The 21382-nt window shown below is 36.2% G+C and overlaps 2 protein-coding genes and 1 long non-coding RNA gene across 3 annotated transcripts; 1 reads left to right on the forward strand and 2 right to left on the reverse strand.

Moving 5' to 3' along the window:
- Nucleotides 1-2848: 2848 nt before the first annotated feature.
- Tdrd3 (Tudor domain containing 3) lies at nucleotides 2849-13486 on the reverse strand. The gene is made up of 5 exons (XM_014239286.3): nucleotides 13330-13486; nucleotides 13173-13275; nucleotides 12521-13105; nucleotides 10804-12345; nucleotides 2849-3860 (listed from the first exon to the last, which is right to left on the reverse strand). The coding sequence occupies exons 1-5, from the start codon at nucleotides 13362-13364 to the stop codon at nucleotides 3555-3557; spliced, it is 2571 nt and encodes an 856-aa protein (XP_014094761.2). The 5' UTR covers nucleotides 13365-13486; the 3' UTR covers nucleotides 2849-3554.
- A 679-nt stretch (nucleotides 13487-14165) lies between these two features.
- Deaf1 (deformed epidermal autoregulatory factor 1) lies at nucleotides 14166-18271 on the forward strand. Its single transcript, XM_014239270.3, has 4 exons — nucleotides 14166-14514; nucleotides 14732-15398; nucleotides 15847-16397; nucleotides 17622-18271. The coding sequence occupies exons 1-4, from the start codon at nucleotides 14386-14388 to the stop codon at nucleotides 17793-17795; spliced, it is 1521 nt and encodes a 506-aa protein (XP_014094745.1). The 5' UTR covers nucleotides 14166-14385; the 3' UTR covers nucleotides 17796-18271.
- Nucleotides 17799-20175, reverse strand: LOC138857963 (uncharacterized). Its single transcript, XR_011397216.1, has 2 exons — nucleotides 19886-20175; nucleotides 17799-18521 (listed from the first exon to the last, which is right to left on the reverse strand). It is a non-coding gene; the product is annotated as an uncharacterized lncRNA (long non-coding RNA).
- Nucleotides 20176-21382: the final 1207 nt, after the last annotated feature.

Raw genomic sequence — 21382 nt, forward strand, 5'->3', positions numbered from 1 at the left:
CGCACATATAGTGTATTGATAAATGATTTGAATTTCTGAATCCGTACATTCAAATGCGCTTGTGCAGATTTACATATGATTATATAAGATTAATATGATAAAAGATGTACATATGTACATATACATAAATTATAATAAATTTAATCTCTATTATTAAAATACGAAATATGTATTAGGAAAGTATATTATGTAAAAAGTAAATAAAATCATTAAATTCCCAAATTGACTATATATAATATAATATTTTGAAAATTCCATAATTTAATTAGTCTTTTTAGTTTGGCATGCAAATTAACTTCCTCGTATGTGGAAGTATTAAACAAATATATTTTCCGCGCAACGCACGGAAGAAATCAAACGATTGGTTTGAGTGCTCCTGATGGAAGACTGAATCTCTTTATTTCAATTTACTAGACGTGCGTATATCAGCACTGTTGTTCTCACAGTTGGAAGAGCAGGAATCGCGTGTACTAGAACAAGGGTCCTCACAGGCAGAAGAGAAAGAAGCTTGTATTCCAGCACAAGTGTACTTACAGTTGGAAGAGCAGCAAGCGAGTATACCAGTACAGGGGTCTTCACCGTCGGAAGAGTAGGAAGCGTGTATACCAGTACAAGGGTCCTCAGAGTCGGGAAAGCACGAAGCGTGTATACCAGGTCCAGAATTGCAAGTTGTAAAGCATGAAGTGGAGTTGAACAATTGTACAATGAGTGGAGAAATAACTACAGGAAGGCCAGTCGCAAAAGCATATTGGGCAGAGCGGAGCAGTTTAAAGTTGATGTATGGCTTCTTGCATCGAGTATGGAAAAGCGAAGATGGGCAAAGCTCTCGAGCGCTTATGGTTGTTCCGAAGGTAAGAATTCCCAAAGTAAAGTGGAGGGCACTTGAGAATCACGAAAACCTTAGAGAAATTAATTTATTCGACTGGTTGACGTCAATCTGTTACGGCCAATTATGCTGAGTGTATTGCAGCTAAAGAATTGAGATTCAAGAGTCATGGCCAGATGAAACAGTACAATCCAGGTGTACCATTTCAGCGAATTGCCGTGAGTACGGATGATCCATTTCACACAATTTGAAAACAAATGTGTTTTGGTGGTCAAGGACTATTTCACCGAATGGCTAGAAGAATACACAATTCTTAATCAAGAGGCCAAACTAGTAGCGGACGTATTCATCAACGAATGGGTAACGAGATTCGGTGTTCAAATGGAATTTCGTTGTGATAATGAATGGAACCTCGAGTCAGCTTTAAGCAAGGGATGTAACAGAAACTGAGTATCTCGAAAGCGGATGGAGGAAACTCCAATTAGAGAAAGGCGGCTAAGGAAGTTAACACCAACATAGAAGAACAGATGAGAGACATAAATGCTTTATGTTTGGTACCGCAAATATGTCTAATCGGGACGATCAGACTAAGGTTGAGGGCAGAATCAACTAGACTGCGAATTCGTAGTTGCCAGAATGTTCTAGTGGCGACGTTTTGATAAAAATCTACTACATAAGGGCTGCTAGACTATGCAGCACACACAGTTTTAGTTAGAGTGTTGCCGTGTAAAAAGCAATAAAGATATAAGTAAGAAGTTGTAAATTCGGATAATAAGTATTAAAGCGTTAAGTTATTTGGATTAGAAACAAAGGTAAGTATATAGCCGTTAACCTGAGACTTTTACAATTTAAGATTTAACAATCCAGTGGTAGAAGGTAGGATCCAATGACCAGTTTAACGAATACGCGAAGCAGCTGAAATGAAATGAATTCAACAGTACGACTAGTTTGATCATCCTAATAAAACAACAAAAATAAATATATTAATATTTATAACCTTCAAATTTAGACTTTTTTCATTGTTTTTCTTTTTCTTTGTATTTGCATATTACTAATTTTATTAACCTAATGATAAAATTGTTAACGTTTATTTCGGATACTGGTATAATTACGAATTAAATTCGCAGTCGAATAACTCCTGATCACTTTACTTTGATTATTAGTAAAACAATTTATTATGGACGAAATATGACATACTATTACATTTAAATCATCTATTATATAATAATAGTAAAATTTGCCTAGTCTTTACTATCTCAATATATACAGCACTATGTTTGCTACCACTGAAAATCCAATATGGCCGCTATTCACCCCCCAGAAAGCTACCACGAAAAGGTTTCTACTGTGCTTAGTATCAAGAAGGACATGATACGAAACTCTTTGATTCGAGAGAGAGCTGTCAAAACCTACATTTTTTATAACATTTGTCAATCATGCCACTATCGAAAGAAAATAGATTGGGTATTTTAAAAATAACTTTTGGGTATCTTGCATTTCGATATTATTTTTAGGAGTAGGCCTATATCACGCATATACATCCCTAAATCCTAAAGTATTCATAATATACATCTGAAATCCCGTCTTTTTTGATATCAGCTGTTCAAAATTCCCTAATCTTCATAATCAGGGAAAGAGAATTTCAGAAAAATTTGGGAAAATGAGAGTTTCGCATCATGTCATCCTTGCTTAGCATAACAGAACAGAACATGAAAGTCTGTTGAATTTTGACTTTTATGTTTCGACCATAACATACAGCTAATATCCTACTTTTTCGTGATTGACATGTTGGTAATCCGTGTATAAACCTACCTATACAATGGTAGCAATGACAAGATAGCATTATTATAGAAGTACAAATGAAAAAAATTTAAATTTGAAAAGTATTATTATTTTCGTGCGATTTGCGAGAGATGGCGTAACTTGATTATTATTTGATTTTTCACTTAAATAAATCCTAGCTTACACTTTTTAAAAGCACGGTAGTGGTACAAAAACCCAAATCAAAAATAAAGGCTTCAGTTACATAACTTATGTTTATATTTATATTTTTCATAACGGTAAACACAAAAAAAATTTACAACTGTCATGTGCTATGTCTGTAAAGACTATTAAGCTTTATGTTTCCGTTGCGCTGAGCTGATATGCTAAGTTTCGTTAATTAGACCATAGCAGGCTATATGTTATCCCAATTCCTCTGACACATATCCAAATTTGAACCCTAACTTATACAGCGCTTTTGCATATATAAATAGGCGTAGCTCTAATTGCTTATTTCGATCTAATCAAACGACACCTTCTTAATGTAACAACGAAACATTCAAGGATCTAATAAGTACAAACAATATTTTCCTTGACTTCTACTAATGCAATTTATTTTTTTTGTATTTTATGCCATCTAGGCTAATTGTTATGTAAATGTGAATTCAAAGTAATAAAATCAAATTGAGAATCATGCATACATTGTAATATTGAACGTGTTCTAATTAATATATTTGAAAAATTTTTACATAATTTCATAATTCTGATGTTTATATGTTTTTTTTTTATTTTCTTTTTTTTATCAACGGTCTTGTGAAGAAATTTAACTCGCCTGTCTTCTAAGGGCATACTTAATTCATAGTTTTAGTCTAATGTGAATATTTCTTTAACAGTGTTCATTTTAATAAATACTGAATTCGCTGCTGTTGCGATTGAAATACATTTATTGTTTATATTTTATCATCTGTCAATTTTCACGTTTGTGTGGTGGCACATACATTTGCCTCTCACTTCGAAAACGTGGCGTGCCCCCACCGCCGCGTTGATACGCACCCTGTTGGATTTGTAGAGGTGAATGAATTGGAGATATTGCATTGGATTTTCCTTGAAGTGATTGCTGATAAGGCAAGGAACTGTTATAATTCACAGGACAATGGTTGCCATCGGTTATAGGCAGACAATCAGTTTTTAAAACTTCCTCGTGGTTTCCATATCCAAGGAAAAATACTACACATGTTTTCTCGGACACCGCGGTTACTTCAGCTTCATAATACTGCAAAATATAAATTTAACAATATGAACGTAAATAAATATTGTGATAAATGTAAATTAAAATGCATATTTAGCGTTTCGTTTTTATAGATATTAATATAATAAATACAAAAACTCATATTTTTTTTAATATTGGTCGACGGTTTTATTAATGTTGTTGTAGATATATGCAATGTTCAGCGGCTATTACAGTTTTCAGATTTAGCTGCATTTTGGTTGAAGTTTTGAAATTCGGTATTATCAATATATACTCAATCCGTTAAAAGAAATTTAATTGAAGTATTGTCGAACTTTAACCCTTTTGTGGTATATTTCTACTCTGTACCGATGGGGTTGACTAGTGGTGCTTCAATTCCCATGATAGCCGGTTTTACGTTACCGGAATTGAATTCGGCCAAGAGCTGTAATTTCGGCGATCTAACCTAGTCTTGAGTAACTCCTATGCTGCCAACGCATTACTGCCACTAGCCTCTACGGCCGTACAAATTGCACCTAGTTCGTACACTTCGCCGCCACTCCAGCCGAGTGGCCAACAAAGGACCTCTACGATCGAAAGGAGCTCAAATAGGCAGCATGACCCCCAGTCGGTCAAACAATCGTAGGGGGATGTAGCTGGTGAAACAGATGGATGATTCGATATTCTGCACAATGAATGACGAAGTACCCACCAGAATTATGGGCACTTGTAACAGCTCATCGAATATTACCATCACTAGTGGTAGTCTGATAAATAGCAGAACCTGGCTAATCCTTGCATCATACCATCTGCCCATAATTATCTCGATCGAGAAACATTTATGTGAACAACCGCACCAGGTGCTCTCCTTCACGGCACTATCCAATCCTACGGACGTTATCGTTGGCAAACGTCAATTCCGTAAAGTTATTGCAGCTGTTACAGCTCGTTTCATCCCGACTGAAAGAACCGCAGATCTCCGCCCCAAATTCCCAGCAAAAGCAGCTGTTTTAGCAAACGAGCGCGACTCCTTCGGCTATGCCGATCCCTGTGATTCCCGAATAAAGAATCTCCATTTGGAAATGGGTAGAGCACCTGAAGTTTTGTAACCTCTCCACCGGCCGGTGTGAGTAAGCTTTGGACTACTGTCAAGGCCTTGTCAAATCCGAGGAGACATGACGATCGCGTTGAAACTGAATTCGACAGTCAAGGTCAAACGATGTGCTATCGGACGGTTGCGCAAAATGCCAAGAGACTGCAAGCCACTTACTTTCACCGATGAGGAAGTTCGGGGTGTCATCAACAAGGCTAAATCATCCAAGTCCATTGGCCTAGATGGTATTAAAATGCTAATGCCATTTAGGCTCGACGGAAGTAAGCTACCTAACTAAGGTCCTCAACCTGTTGCTGGCCACTCTTTAAATACCCGATGTGTGGAAAGTCTTATTGTCCGATAATTCTACTACATTTCGAAACTCCCTCAACCACCAGAGGGAATTTCCATCAACTCGTAAGCGATGATTGCACGATATTGACGTCGAGCAATGGAATCGCTGGCATGTGTTGCAAAGGTAACGGCTATCTCTTCGACCTTTTTCGCTTCTTCTGTGGGAGCTTGATACTCTCTTCCACTAAATCCACAGCGACTATATTCAGGAACTGAACGAGGGAGTACAGACTGGATATTAACATTACAATTGTTGGCGTTAAAATTCCGACTGTCAATAACCCAAAGATTTTAGGTGTAACAGTCGACAGCCTGTGCTTCTTCACTCTTCATACGACCGCGATAACCAAAGTACAGAGCCGCATAAAATCCTCAAGTCTCTAGCAGCAGTTCATGGGAAAAAGACAAAGAAACGTTGTTGGCAACATACACGACAATCGACCGGACGGTCATACACTACGCCGCACCGATATGGTCGCCAGTATGTAGTGAAACACAGACGAAGAAGCTTCAAACGAGTCAGAACACAGCACTTCGGACTATCACAGGATGCCTCTTGATGTCTCCGGTTGAATACTTGGCCCGCAAGCTTCCGGTTAAGGAACATAAGGAGCTGCTCTCCAAGCATGTTCTGAACATCCATCAACCAACTTTTCAGTCGTGTGCTTGATGTGGAGCCGCCTCCAACAATAGAGGTGCTTCCTTGATTACGGCGACGACATCGACCAGACTTCGGACGCAACTATCTTCAGACACGCACTGACCGCCATTCACAGTGGAGCCATTAGCACCTTCACCGACTCCTCTCAGTGAATCGACCAAATATATGTTCAGCGAGGAATGAGTGCCCGCATGACACTAATCAGCTATTTGCATGCCCAACAAACCCCACTCATTTAACACCCTTCTCCCTATGGTCCGCCTATATCAAAACATCACGTTTGGTCTGGGCCTACCGTTAGATAACTTCGATGACTCGATGACAACGAATCCGAACCTTACCACACAAGCGGGGATTAGATTACGGCTCCAAAAACAGATAATGGTACTTCTTAGCAGTTATGCCTCAATTAGTTAACGGCACAAATCCGTATACCGTATAAGCTGATGCAACCTCTTCTACCGTCCGTCACGTGGGATATCCGAGTCAGCTGATTGGCCTCTTACAATGCAGTGTCGATATTTTGTAGTAAAAAATAAACTTTAATATATTTGAAATATTCTAATTCAAAATCACAGTCGAATATTATGAAAAATTATAACTGCAAAGCTAGATATGTGCAAAACTATCTATACAAATTGAGCAATGTCAACATTGCTGAAATGAAAACGAAAGAGAGGAATTGATTTCTACGTTCTCACTACGTGCATAACTTTTGACAAATTTCGTTTGACACGGACGGTAAGTACGCAAGGTCGATCATTAATTCCAAGTTATAGTTGAACATTCATGCAGTTTGTTTAGTAAAATATTTATGCAAAATGATGTACGGCTAAATAATTATGTTATATATATTAATAATTTTAAACTATTGAAATTGAAAAACTGGATAAGTGGATGCTCTTAAGGCTTCAAGATACAGAAGTTAAAATCTTCTTAATTTAGAGCTTTCACCTAATACAAATGATTGCTGATCGCTTAGATAATATGTAGGCTACATCTTCAGACCTGGAGAAAGCATTGATTTCTAAATGACTAATAGAATGGCCATCTCCAATGGTGATTTTTATTTTAGGTCACGAATTTTTTGGGTGTTTATGAAGCTAAGTGCTGTGCAATTTCCTAAAGTAATGATTAGATGGTTGTGTAGAAATAACTCACAACAGAAAATTCGACTTTAAATGATCCATCCATTCCATCCATTTATGGAAATTTATCAGTGGTGTAATGTTGGGATTACTGGTAATGTCCGTAGGCATGAGTAGGGCACCAAAGAAGGTCTCCGTGATTTTGGATAGCTTTGTTTAAATTAACAAAGGTGTACCATAGATGTGCCATGTTCTACTCTTTACTGCTTGGCATGCAATTACCGCTTCAGGTTGAGACTTCGCCATTTAGTATATATAATGCCGAATAATGAATGAATGCCGTCATTATATCTGTACTAAATATTTTCAATAGAAATAAATTCTAAACCCAATGTTAAAAATTTAATTGATGCCAAATGCTAACCAGCTTTAAAAAAAAGGTAGGAAGGAAAGACTATACATTGGCGAAATCTTTTAGGCCAATCAGTCTAACTTCCTTCCTACTTAAGAGTATGGAAAATATCATTGACGAAATACGATTGAAGATGCTGAAGGCTGCATCGCAACATGAGAAGCAGCATGCTTACAGAGCAGGTAGATCAAAACAACAACCCCTCTAAAACTACAATCATACCGTTTACCAGACGGTCACTGCCGGGCCTGAGAAATCTATCCCTTGGCGGCCGGGAGCTGGAGCTGGAGCTAACACGGTCAAGTATTTGGGCCTCACACTGGATTTCACTCTAGGGTGAAAGCAGCATGTGGACCTGACCTTAGTCAAAGCTACGAAAGCGCTCATGGTGTGCAATAGACTTGCTGGTAATTCCTGGGGCTGCAACCCGAGGATTATCAGATGGATGTACATCATGATGATAAGACCAATCATAAAATATGGAGCGGTGGCTTGGGTTTCTACAGCATCGCAGACTTCGGTAGGACTTCAACTATCAAAGCTGCAAAGGCTTGCCTGCATCTGCGCATCGGGCGCAATGCGTACGTGTCCGACGGCAGCACTGGAAATAATGCTAGAACTCACACCGTTACACATAGTGATTCAACAGACCCTGCTTCAAATGACAGCAGAAGAGTTTGGCAGAGGGAAGTAATCTCGTCCCAACAGATGAAGGCTCTAAGTGCCAAAATGCCACTAGCCTTTCTCCCAAGGGACAACATAACCAAAGTAGTAAGCTTCACTAGGAAGTTCAAAGTTACCCATGGCAGTAAGGCGAAATGGAATGATTCCACGCTGGACCTACTGCTAAGGGATAGTACAATCAAGTGGTGCACCGAAGGCTCGAAAACGTTGGGGGGATTAGTGCAGGGGTCGCAGGACCACGCACCAAACTCTCTATTCCCATGGGAAGTTTTCCAAGCATATTCCAAGCGGAAGTCTATGCTATAAAGAGATAAACCTTCAACGCGACTATCGAAATGAAAGAAAGAATTGTCATACTTAGCGATAGTCAGGCGGCAATAAAAGCGATCTCTGCCTATGAGGTCAAATCGCTTCAAGTGCAGGAATGTATAGAACGGCTGAACAGCCTATTAAGCCGCAACCAAGAGCACCTTATCTGGGTGCCTGGTCACAGGGGTATAGCCGGGAATGAACTGGCTGACGAGCTAGCCCGCACTGCAGCCTCCATATGAATGGTAGGACCTGAGCCTTTCGTCGCGGTTGGCCATTAAGTAGCTACTCCGTAGTGAGGAAAGAGCAGGCAGGGAGAGACATTGGCAACAACTCCAAGTCATGCACCATGCCAGGTTGCTAATGGGGGTCACGACCTTAAAAGGGACCAAAAAAATGTAATCAATCTCTCAATAAACAATTTCCGGCTACTTGTCGCGTTGTTTACGGCAGTGTGCTAGGCCCAACTCTATATATCTTATATAGAGCAGATTTTCTAACAGGTAATAATGTATTGCCATCCACTATTGCGAATAACACAGAACTAGTATCCCGTAATGAATGTCCCATCAGCGAGTCAAAGATACTAGAGGAACACTTAGCTTTAATCGAAGAACGCCTACGCCTAGAAAAATAAAAAAAAAGGTTAACGTAGCCTTGACAACAAAGCTCTGTTATACATTGCGGTCATAACGCGGTTCGAACTATGCAATTAACATCGAGGTTCCAGTCAAAAATCCTTAGACCGATGCTAAAGAGTTATTTATTCCGGCCAAGGACTGTCAACTCGGCAGAATTTTGCCGCTACAACAACAACAACTACAGCAATTCATTATCAAAAGGGATCAACCACAACATTGAGCTTGTCTAATTTTAAATAGAAAAGATTAAGATTTTGTTGTTGTACAGTTGCCATTTATGGTAAATGTAACAATTCAAATATGCACCAAAAGCGTAAAACAGACAAAATTGGAGTTTTCTGGTTACCAACACCACCACGAAGATTATCATCCCGGTATAGCAGGGATAAAGGCAGAGAGATGCCTAACTCATCTCTCCTTGGAAATGAGAAAGCAATTGCTAAACGTCAAAACCTCCTGAACTCAGCCAACTGTCAAAGCCGCTGTTGAAGATCACTAACAAAAATTGGAAAACAATGAAAATTAAAGAACACGCGAAATTGAAATTTTTGTGATGAAATCTTTTGTGATGCCATGCTTAGTAGTATTAATTTTCAATTGAAAATTATAAAAAACATTTATTAATTAAGAGCTAATACATTTAATATTTTCATTAAGTATTGAATATTCAAAAATCAGTTGTTTAAATATAATATATCACAATCATTACAAAAAAGGATTTAAATAGTTTCTCCATGTGTTAAACGGATATATAATAATTTTTAATCTTAATAGATTTTGGGTTTTAATTTGAATGCCCCACAATTTTAATTTTGACTGATCTGGCTACAATGCGAAATGTAATAAAAAACACTAATTTTGAGGCGCTCTCAAACTGGAATAAGTTGGGCATCCCTTAAACCTGATTTCCTGATTCGTGTACATACCATATTTAGTTATTTGTTTTTGTTAAAGATTGTTATATATATTAAGGGATTCAATGCGAGCGCAGCTGCGGGCTAGTATAGGATATATTTGTGATATGGAAGGTCTGGACTGATTTCATTTAATTTATCAAACTGTAATATAATAGGTGTAAAAATAAAGTTGAGTTTGGGATTTAAAATATGAAATTTAATCTACAAGTGGGTGGTGCTACGTCCATTGCCCAATTTTTATATCGATTCACATGTGTACTGTCTATACTATTAAATTTAACGTTCTGATCGCTTTCGTATGGAAGTTATTGACTATAAGTAGTTTTCGACATAATCTTTGTATGGGGGTGGGCGTGGTTATTATTCGACCAATTAATATTTTTGGAGATATATACATTAAACCTATTAGAAAGTGATGCTACACCCACTTTTAAAAAATGTTTTAAAGAACATTTACTTCTCCCTATCACCTCCTTCTGTTCCAAATTTAAGTTTTGTAGCATTATTTGGGCTTAGTTATAGAACTTTATAGTTTTTCAAATAACAACATTTTCAGATTGTGGCTATGGTCCAATTTTGCCCATCTGCAGCACCAACTTCCTCAAAGTTCCTAGATGTATGTGCAGAAAGTTACATTAACATCTCAAATGTTACTCAAGTTATCGCTTTCACGGATGGATGGCAAAACATACAATTGGAATTCAATTCGTTTCGTTATCCCATTCATATTGATATACACATAAGTATTAGGTATTTAAAATAGGCGTTGGGTTAACAAAACTGTTGTGCTCAGTGCAACATGTTGTCAGAGGATAATTACAAAACTTACCCGTCCATCATCCCAGTATTTAGCAAAACAGAGATCTCCAATTTTCCAGTGCCAGCCATCACCTTGTACCATTCCAAAATGACTTGGGATTGGTGCTACAGTTGATGTTATCGGTGGGGTGGGTACCGAACAGTCACTTGTAGGAGAGACACACGAATTCATTTGAAACGGTGGTTGTAAACGAGATGACGAAGGTTGCTGTGGTAGTTGGGCATATAAAACTGACTTTGATGAACCTTGGCTCTTCAACAACGTCATAGCAAATTCATTTGTTTGTTTGTTTTGAAAACCAATTATTTTACTTGTGTCGTAAGAATAACCATTATTAGCTTGTGTAGAGCTTTGTATTTGATTTGGCTGACTCGCTCCGAAATTTTGCAAAGCACTCTCAGATTGTTGCAAGTTAGAATGAAATTCACCAGTTGTGCTACCGGTCGTTGTGTGACTACGACCGGAAGCAGAAATTTTCAGTTTGGAAGTGTCTTCAATTAATTTATTCATTTGATTGGCATTACTAGCGTTTGAATTTACCGTAGCTGTGCTTTTAGTTGTACTACTATTTTTACTATAAGTATTATTATTTTGATGTTGATTGCTATTTTCACGTTTGTTGGTAAATCGGCTTCTGTTTTCATTGTGTCCGCTGATATGTTCTGCTCCTCCATGATTTCTCTGCTGTTGTTTTTCGTTTCCTCTCTTGTTTGCATAATTACTGGCTCCACTTTCAGGTAAATCTTCACTTGAAGGATTAGCAATTCTTCCTCGGTCATACGATTCCCGGTTATTACGACCTTGGTTTGTATTTGGATTATTACTTGAGGAGGGACTACTGGAAGAACGAATAGTCTCCGTATTACGGTCATTTCCAGGATCTTTAAACGGATTAAAAGTCAATGTACTCTTCATCCTTTCATTAAAACTACGTCCTTCCCTAATATTGGTGTTACCACGATCACTTCTTTGTCGTACATTTACTGGGCCAGTCGAGCGGTTAGCGGCAAAACTGCTAGACATAGTATTTTCAAATCTTCCATGCAATGTGTTAGAATTAGAGTGAACAATGTTTTCAGCTGTTTTCTTTTCAGTACTACTAGGTTTGAGTGCTTCCTTCTTAATTTTTTCAAATTTATTTGATCTTGTCGACTCGTCAGGAATATTCGTAGTAGATCTTGAATATGCCGGATTACTAGTCGATCCAGTATCTACTGGTAATTTATCAGTCAAGAAATCAAAAAGGGATACATTTCCTGCTGGTTTCGCCCCAATTGCCTCTTTTTTTGCCAATGGCCCTACGCGTTTTCCAGATCCCATTTCTCGTGCTGATAAAAATGAACTAGCTTGAGTATTTTTGAAATTTTCCCTTCCATTTCCATTTTCTTCCACTTTTTTGATTTCTCCGCGACGTTTTAAGTTATATAGAGCACGTTCCAAATTATTATTAGTAGTACGCAAGGCCTGTTTCGCATCTTCTTCACTGAAACCTTTTTCAAGTATTTTTTTAACATTGTGATCCAGCATTTGTTGCCCGCCCCCACCAAAGATCTAGAAAAATTGAAAACAATTAACCAACTTTGTGTTAAAAGATTCAGTACATATGTAGCATTGCATCTACATATATACTGCTTATTTTATTTGTTAGATAAAGAAAGTACCCTTATTACTTTACCTTTGGAGTTCCTATTTTTTTTAAACAATATGGTAAATAATATACATATACCTTTTTTGGGCCAGTTTTGCTAGCTTCTGCTATTGCTTCGTTACGCATGGTATTAAACTCCTCGTTCTCTTTTATTTCCTTTCCATCTGATCCTGCACCTTGTAAACTTTTAAAGTTACGCTCATTTGCAAGTGAATTTTCTAGTTTTCTTCCAAAGGGTATCCATGGCGGCGGACAATTAGCTCCGCTCATTCTACGTCCACTTTCAGCATATTTTAACATAGTACGTGCCAGCTCCCATTTTTCCACCATTGCCTCAACTCTACCACCTAAAACCTGTAGTTCTGAAGAACGTAAGATTAAAAAACCTTGCATTAAATTAAGTCGTTCGGAGCGAAAATAAATTTTTGTTCCCGGTGGTATGTTCATGTCCAATGTCGAAATATCTTCTAGTTCTAAGGCATGGATTGTTGTTTGACCATCAGTCAATTCCAATTGTAAAAATCTTGGAGCGGTTTTCGATTCCTCGTTTGATTTTGGCGCAGATATATTCCTTATTTTTTGCACTTGGAGAACAATTGGACCAGGAATACTATTGTCTCTTTTACTAGGAAGAGCGCCACCAGCGATTTCTCGAAAATCCAACTGTCAGACACAAAAGGTTGCACTATTCAATAAGCATATATTTTATTTTCAAATATTAAAGCCTTACATTCATTATGATAGCAATTAGATTTCGGAGATCAATGACTTCCGTACCATCTCCATTGGAAGCTGCAGCAATAACTTTTTTAATACCTTCATCAGTTATGTGCCTATATTTGAAATATTTACAAAAAATTTCGAGTTTCTACATTTAGCATATTTACCAGCCTTGCTCCAACAACTTTTTACCTAATTCCATTTTTTAATAATTAAAATTTACAAATCTTTAATTTGTAGAAAATGCCCACAAAAAAAGTACAACTGAAAATGTCATGGTGTAATAATAGAATTTACACCATATACGAGTGTTGAATAAAAACGACTACCCATTATTACAGTATGGTTCTTATATATAGGACTAGTCTTTTAAATTTGTTATCCAACTCAATGTACATACGTTTAACTAAGACCTATTTATTTTCTGATTTCTTTCATTTTCTTATTGGTAACACTGAAATTAATCATTGATAAAAAGTATCATCTGAATTGAAAACAGAAAATTGAATCTGTACTGAAAGTGATGACGACAATAGACATAGGGAATATACCTATACAAACATAAGATCAATTTATAGAATAATTGGAAACGATATATAGTCTTTAAAGTACACATTTCTTTATCTAAAATAGTTGAAATCCATACATTATACTTATTTTACAACTAAACAATTAAAAAATAATGGCATGGCATGAATTTTTTATGTCTGAAAATTGATATGGTAGCACAGATCGTTTGAGTATTATTTTCAACTGTCAAAAATCCAATAGTGTTTGATGAGTAATTTTTAAACATAATTTGAAAGATTTTTATATTAGTTCATATAAATTAATAATTTATGGTGTTATTATAAACTTTAAAATAGAATATTTTAAAATTACTACAAAATTCAATACTTATTATTCAACAGTTTGCTGATTTTAAATATGGCAATATCAACGAATTAGAGATTTGAAAGAAGTCGCCTTCCAAATGTCAATTTTTGTTTGAGCGGTCACAAATCAAACAAACCTTTTGTTATCAAGAAATGTCATGTTCAGTTAATATTTTCCACAAAATTTTATTTATAAGCAAAATGTGATTTATTGTTTACAAAACTAACGAATTGAAAACTTTGCTGGTTAAACTTAACGTAAATTTATAAAAATACGGTGGAAAGTAGTGTGAAAAGCGCGAAGTACCAAATAAAAGTGAAATTAAGTGAAAAAAGTATAGTGCAAAGATGGAACAGGTCGATTCTGCTGAGCTGCATCTAGGCAGGATACGAGATGTAAAAGACCTGGGTGTTCTAAATGACGAAGCGCGCGATGTTGTGAAAGAAGAGGTGATTTTGGAAAGTTCTGGTCACCAGGTAATTATATTAATCTGGTGTTAGGGCTTGCGGCGTGGCGATCTGAGCACAAGTTTGCGCGCAGCCCCTTCCCGCGCTCACAGCTTTTACACCCCTTTCCCTTTCGTACAACCTTCTTCTTCAACAGCGCAATTGATGTGTACACAATTTTTTCTTTTTTTCTCGTTTGCTTCTGCATTTATCAATTATACGTTTTAACAATTGGAAAAATCAAAAGCTGGATACTAAAGTGCGAATGGTGACCTCTAATGAGAATAGCGGCGGCAGTGGAGGTGTGGTCTCGGTACCGGTGTCCCTACCAATAGGCTCTATGATCACAGGAGCATCATTTAATGTGATCACACCGGATCAATTACCGCATTTTAAGCAAATGCTTTGCGTCGATAACGGTTATATATCGAGCAGCCCTGTTGTAGGCAGTATGGGTGGAGATTTGAAGACAATTGTCATCCAGCAAACGACCGGAGGCGGAGGTGGTGGAATGGGTATCAATCACGACGGATCTGGCAGTAATAACAGTCATGATAGTACTGCAACCAGTGAACACCCTGCTCAGGGTGCTGGTTCAGGCTGTGGATCAGGGACAGGAGTGAATTGGGCTGAAACAACCCATATGGAGGTTTTTCCAATTCGTTGCAAGACAACCAGCGCTGATTTGTACCGTAGTAAGTTGGGATCTGGAGGTCGTGGACGTTGTGTCAAATACAAGGATAAATGGTATACGCCCAGCGAATTCGAAAATGTTTGTGGACGTGGGTCGAGTAAAGATTGGAAGAGATCCATTAAATATGGTGGAAAATCCTTGCAATCCTTAATAGATGATGGAATTTTGACACCACACGCAACAAACTGCAGCTGCACCGTTTGTTGCGATGATGAAGCTGGTAAGTAAGAAATTAAAAAAACTAAATTTAGGGTATAGGTTTTGAATAAATCAATAAAAAAAAATTGATTTATACTTCTATACATTTTTTTTATTTAACTCGCAACTAGTTATTTAGCGTTTGTTTCATAGGATTGTATACATTACAATTTTTATTGTTTTAACAGAAATATACAAATAGTTTTATTAAATGCAGCAATAAAAAAATGTATTGTATATAAGTTTTTGTTTGACCTAGTCAAAGCTACATAAGTTCCTTTTCAAAATAAAAAGAATGATTATTAACAATTACAACACAGTAATGAGGTTTTTTGTTACTAAGCAATCACTAATTCTCTTCGTCGTTTGATTTTGATATATAAACTTATAAATCATATTACTTCTTTGTATGCAATTATACCATATATTTATATATACTAATACTATGTATACATATATATTTTTTATAGCATCTGGTCCCGTTCGTTTATTTACTCCTTATAAACGTCGGAAGCGAAACCAAACCGATCTTGATGTTGATGCGGTACCGAAGCGAAAGCGCAATAACAACCCAAACAACAGTAATAATAACGTGGAACCGCCACCGACTGCAACTGTGGTTGATGAAAATATCTTCTTAACTGCTGAAGATAATATCACATCAAAGGACGAACCCTGGCCTACATTAAATGACAGCCTTGATACATCGACCGAACTGGTTGATCAAACTCAAATTAATCCCTATGATCGGGAGACATACGTAGTTAATATAAATGACACTAGTTCAATTGCTTTGTTGGATAATAGTCAAGCAATGAAAAATCTGGAGAATGTCTATTGCACAATGGTGAAGGCCACAAATGATTTCAAACGTATTCTGACCGATTTAAAGAATTCATACGATCGAAAGATCGAAATTCTTCAAAAGGAGCGTGATGCAGCAGTGTCCGCCATGCGAAACCTTGAAGATCCAAATATTTCTGGTTCTTTGCATGGAAACGAAATAATTTCGGCAAAAAAGGTAACACTAGTATATTTGTTTATATTTGATTTAGTAATGTTTATATACGCTCAATCCAAAACATAACAACCAACAACAAAGCAAATTAACGTAAAATGGGTTGGGTTTGTTAGTTTCAGTAATATTTGTAATTAACTATTACAACATAAATATATACACAGGAGATATATTTTATAAAAGACGTCAACTTATATACTCTGATCCTGACTATATATTTATCTATTATGACATATTTCCAGAATTACAATGTCAATATTTAAAGGTCCGATATGATTGTTAATCTGAAAATTTTGGAAGAGCGATTGCATAAGCAAAAGTAGATTTCTACTTTGAAAAGTTGCCTGTGTACCAATTATGTAATAGTACTTTTCCTCCGTTTAGACTGTGTCTCATTATGGTTTTTTTTTAACGGTTAGGTAGATTGTTTTTGTTGTATTGGCAGAATTCTGCCCGATTAAATGAGGGTCCATTCCGGTTATGTACACCCGACTGTCGTGGGAACGGTTAGGAAGGTAAATAGCAGCAATGTGGCGATGTCGAGCATTAATTTGAAAAATAGATATTCATTCCATCGTTGAAACCAAAATATGAAAGTTTACTTTTCGCTATTAATTACCAAAAAAAGAGTTTTCCGAATCACACATGAAGGTAAAATTTTCTTAGTAAAAATACACTTTCATGTTCCGTCTGGCGATAACTTAAATAAATTCGTAAAATTGGTGTGACAATTTTTTTTTTTAATTTTTTTAATTTCTTATTCAGTCGTTTTCGCTTAAACCAGCTTAAATGTTGTCACAAATAAAAATTTTGGTTCTATATCAAATGACCCGTTCTTCCAATCTAGTATAATTAGGAATCTTTGTAAAGGTCTTAACTTATTAATTATAAAGGGTTAGGAAAATCTTGGACGGCCAGTTTTCGAAAACTTTTGCTCATACTAAAATGATATATTTGTATTAATTGTCAATTTGCATAAGAAATCATGCTAATTTTTATTTAGAATAGTATCTTACATTTTTTTAAATATATTTAAATAAAGTGTGTTCAATTCCTTAAAAATATATGTTATAAAAAAGCTTTTTTAGAGTAGCGAAAAGTGATTTTGAAAGTGCAATATGAGTAAATGAAATTAGGAATATTGAATTTTCATAATTTTTTTACGTTTTATTTTATAATTATATTTAAGTTGACTATTTTACTAAACGCAAACATTTTATAATTTAGTGTGCTAATTGCAACAGAGAAGCTTTAGCCGAGTGCTCGCTTTGTCGAAAGACTCCATATTGCTCTGAATTCTGTCAACGAAAAGATTGGAACGCTCATCAAGTGGAATGTACAAGGAATCCTGCTCAGACAACAACTCAACAAATAATGCTGCTCGTAGATGAGCAGTCCTAAGCGAATTGTACATAATAAAGTATACATATTTTAATTCTTTATACATCTGAAAATTATAAAAGAAGAAGAATAGCTAAAAACCGGATAATGCAAAAGCTAATTAAATACAAACATAAAATAAAAAATTTATTTAAACCGCAACACGAAGTAAAGTGAAAGCCAACATCCAAAAAGGGCAAAATACAACAAAAACAAACAATTAAAAAAAAAAATTGAATAATACATATTCGTCTATGTATACATTTTCATTAGTTTCTAAGCACATAGTTAAACTTTTAACATTTTATTATTTTATGGATAAAACTGCCGTTACAACATCTAATAAAGATTTCAAAATCAAATTCGTAAACATAAGTGTAGTGAAAAAACAAAAACAAAATAATAATAATGTGTTTTGTCCATGGCACTTGAAATCTTTAAATTTGGGTGTGTAATGGTTAAAATGATTAAATTGGAAATAAATACCCTAGACGCGATTTTGTATTATACATTTTTGGGTATATAAGTACATAGATATCGGTAAGTAGTAAATAATGATAAACGTTTTATATTTAGGTAGTATAATAAAATTAGAAATTTAACTTGATTTACTATAAGTATTTTAAAACACCCTTGCTTACTTGAAAACAATACCAAATTTCAAAGAAGGTAAGTACATTTGTATATGCCCATAAATCGAAGATCGAAGAAGTAATTCGCATATCTACTTTGGTTTCAGCTTAAAATCTAATATAGAAAATATAAAACGGGAATGTTGAAAAACAGTACACCCAGTGCAAAATTAAAATATATAAAATTAATAAAATATCCATATTTATCAGTTTAATCAGGTTTTTTCTATACCATATATAATATAAGAAAATTGTGATTTTGGTATCAATTTGTTCATTTTTAGAATATCAAATTTTTGGCGATAAGATAATACAAATGCATGCAACTGATATTTTTCTCTCCAGTGCTCGGCAATAAATGTTTGAGGTTAGCGTCAACGACGTCTACATAAAACAATGAACTGAATACGAAAAAGGGCACTGGTCCGGCCAAATATCTTCCTCAAAAATTGTGCTACCAGCCTCAGTGAACATCTCACACACTTATTTAGTATTTCACTCCAAAATGGTAAACTCCCAACTGCTTCGAAATCTTATGGCTGTCCTATTTACAAGGATGGCCTAAGATCTGATGTCTCTAGCTATAGGCCAACTTGTATATAATCTGCTCTGACTAAGCTCTTTGAAAATATAGTTTTACCTCAACTCATTGCATTTTTAAAGGATTTTATCCCCAGCAAACAGCACGGTTTCGTCGGTGGGAGGTTCATTACATCCAACTTGTTTATTTATGTAAATTACCTACTTGAAGCTCTAAATAACGGTCAGGCAGTTCACACCGTCTATTCGGTAGGAGGGACCAAAGTATAGTCCAAATAAACTAAGCAGATACGACATTCAAGGTAATGCACTGAGTTGTATCCACTCATATTTAATTGGAAGACAATTTAAAGTTAAAGTTGATGGGCATCTATCTACCAAGCACAATGTGACCTCAGGAGTGTCTCAATGATAACATTTGAGCCCAACTCTCTTGCTTTATGCAGACGATTAGAAGATTTTCAGAACGATAACTAGTGAACAAGACACACATGATCTCCAGAGTGATATCGACCTAGTGCCACAAAAACAAACTAGATTTGAACATCAATAAGTGCGTAGCCGTATAATACTCACGATCACACTATCGACCTCCAGCAAACTATAACCTAAAGAGAATAAACGAAGTTGAGCACGTAAAGGACTTGAACATCATCATAGATAACAAACTGACATTCAACAAGAATATCGATAAGATCACTTTCCAGGCTTTCACTGGTCCAGGTTTTATAACTCACTACTCGCTACTACGCATTTTATTATCTCTAGTACTTTCAGTTTTGGAATACGGCACCGTAATCTGGTCTCCTTTCACCGACGCCGCAATAAAACGTATCGAAAAATTACAAATGAAACTTTGAAAGAGCTTGGGATACCGATACTCCAGAGAGGCCATAGCTCAATAAACGTAGATGTCGACCATTTCAATTTAAAACTAACCTGCAAGCAAAGCTGATCTCTTTTTTTTTTTAAGTCGCGAATGGCCTGATTGATGCACCTGACATCAACAGCTGTTTAAAATTCGCGCCGGGGGTTTTCTCGTTAAGAAACAATCGTCTGCTAAGAACTACAAAAACTACCAAGAACTATGATTTAACGGCCCCCACAACCACATCGTCCTGCTTGTCAACTCTCAATACAACGAATTGGAATTTTATAGTGGTTCTCTCAGTTCTTTTATTTCAGCAATCAAACTACGTCTATTAAAATAACTCAAGCCCAATGATACTTTTTTAATTGACGACTAAATAAATTATTGATCCTTTCCCTATTCTATTTCAAAAATTCTTATTTTAGCTATATAATGCCGATATATATATATATAAATAAATATATATTTTATAAATAAATAAATATTGGTTGGTATATTTAAATAAATAAATAAATATTGGTTATATAAAAAGCTAGAGAACTCGGCCACGAGGTACTGTGACTAAGGTCGACATTCAATGATATTATTATAAACTATTCAATACTGTGAAGTGGTACTTTTGAATACGGTATAAAAATTAACGGCATTAAAATTTGATTTAAAATTTTAAAATGTTTGATATAAATTTTTTTTGAGTTGCTTTTTTCATTTGATTGATTTTATTTTCTAGTTTGTAACAAATGAGTCATTTTCAAAGATGTTGATACGATACGATGTAAGATAATTAATGAGATAGCTAGGGTAGATCATTCTTAATTTTCAACAGTTATATTTATAGTTGAATAATATTCTTGGTTATGATCAAATATATTAGTTGGTTTGCCCATACTGCAATGGGGGAATTCGTGGTAACAGGACCATTTATCCATTAAATCTTATGGTTGTTGTTGTTGTTTTAACGGTTATCTAGTCTCCGCTAGGATGGTAAGTGATAGTTTGGTAGTCGTCGAGGTCATCTAACGGGGGGCCCAAGAAACGGGCTGTTTCGATGGGGTCGGGGCCTTATTGAATGCGGGACATATGTTTGGTATGTCGGGGTCTATTCTGGATAAGTAGGAGTTTAACCTGCTACAATATCCAGAACGAAGTTGCGCGAGGGTCACTCTGGTTTCGCAGGGCAACTCGAGCTCTACGTCTGCTATAGGTGGTGGTTTGACTCCTAGTACGCCATTCACTGAGAGGGAGTCGATGAAAGTGTTAATGGCTCCACTGTGAATGGCGGTCAGTGCTTGTCTGTAGTTCGTTGCGTCCGAAGTCCGGTCGGCGTACTGTCTGATGTCGTCGACGTAATCAAGCAATGTCCTCTTGATGTTCCTAGGAGACGGTTCCGCTTCAAGCAGGCAACTGCAGGGGTGATTTCTGCGAAAACACCCCAGCAGAAATTGCTTGGAGAGGAGCTCATTATGTTCCTTAACCGGAAGCATAAGGGCCTCACTATGTAGGTGTTCAATTGGGGACATCAAGAGGCACCCCGTGATAGTCCGGAGTGCAGTGTTTTGACAAGT

Source organism: Bactrocera oleae, chromosome 6 (genome assembly GCF_042242935.1).
Source record: "Bactrocera oleae isolate idBacOlea1 chromosome 6, idBacOlea1, whole genome shotgun sequence".
Classification (NCBI taxonomy): domain Eukaryota; kingdom Metazoa; phylum Arthropoda; class Insecta; order Diptera; family Tephritidae; genus Bactrocera; species Bactrocera oleae.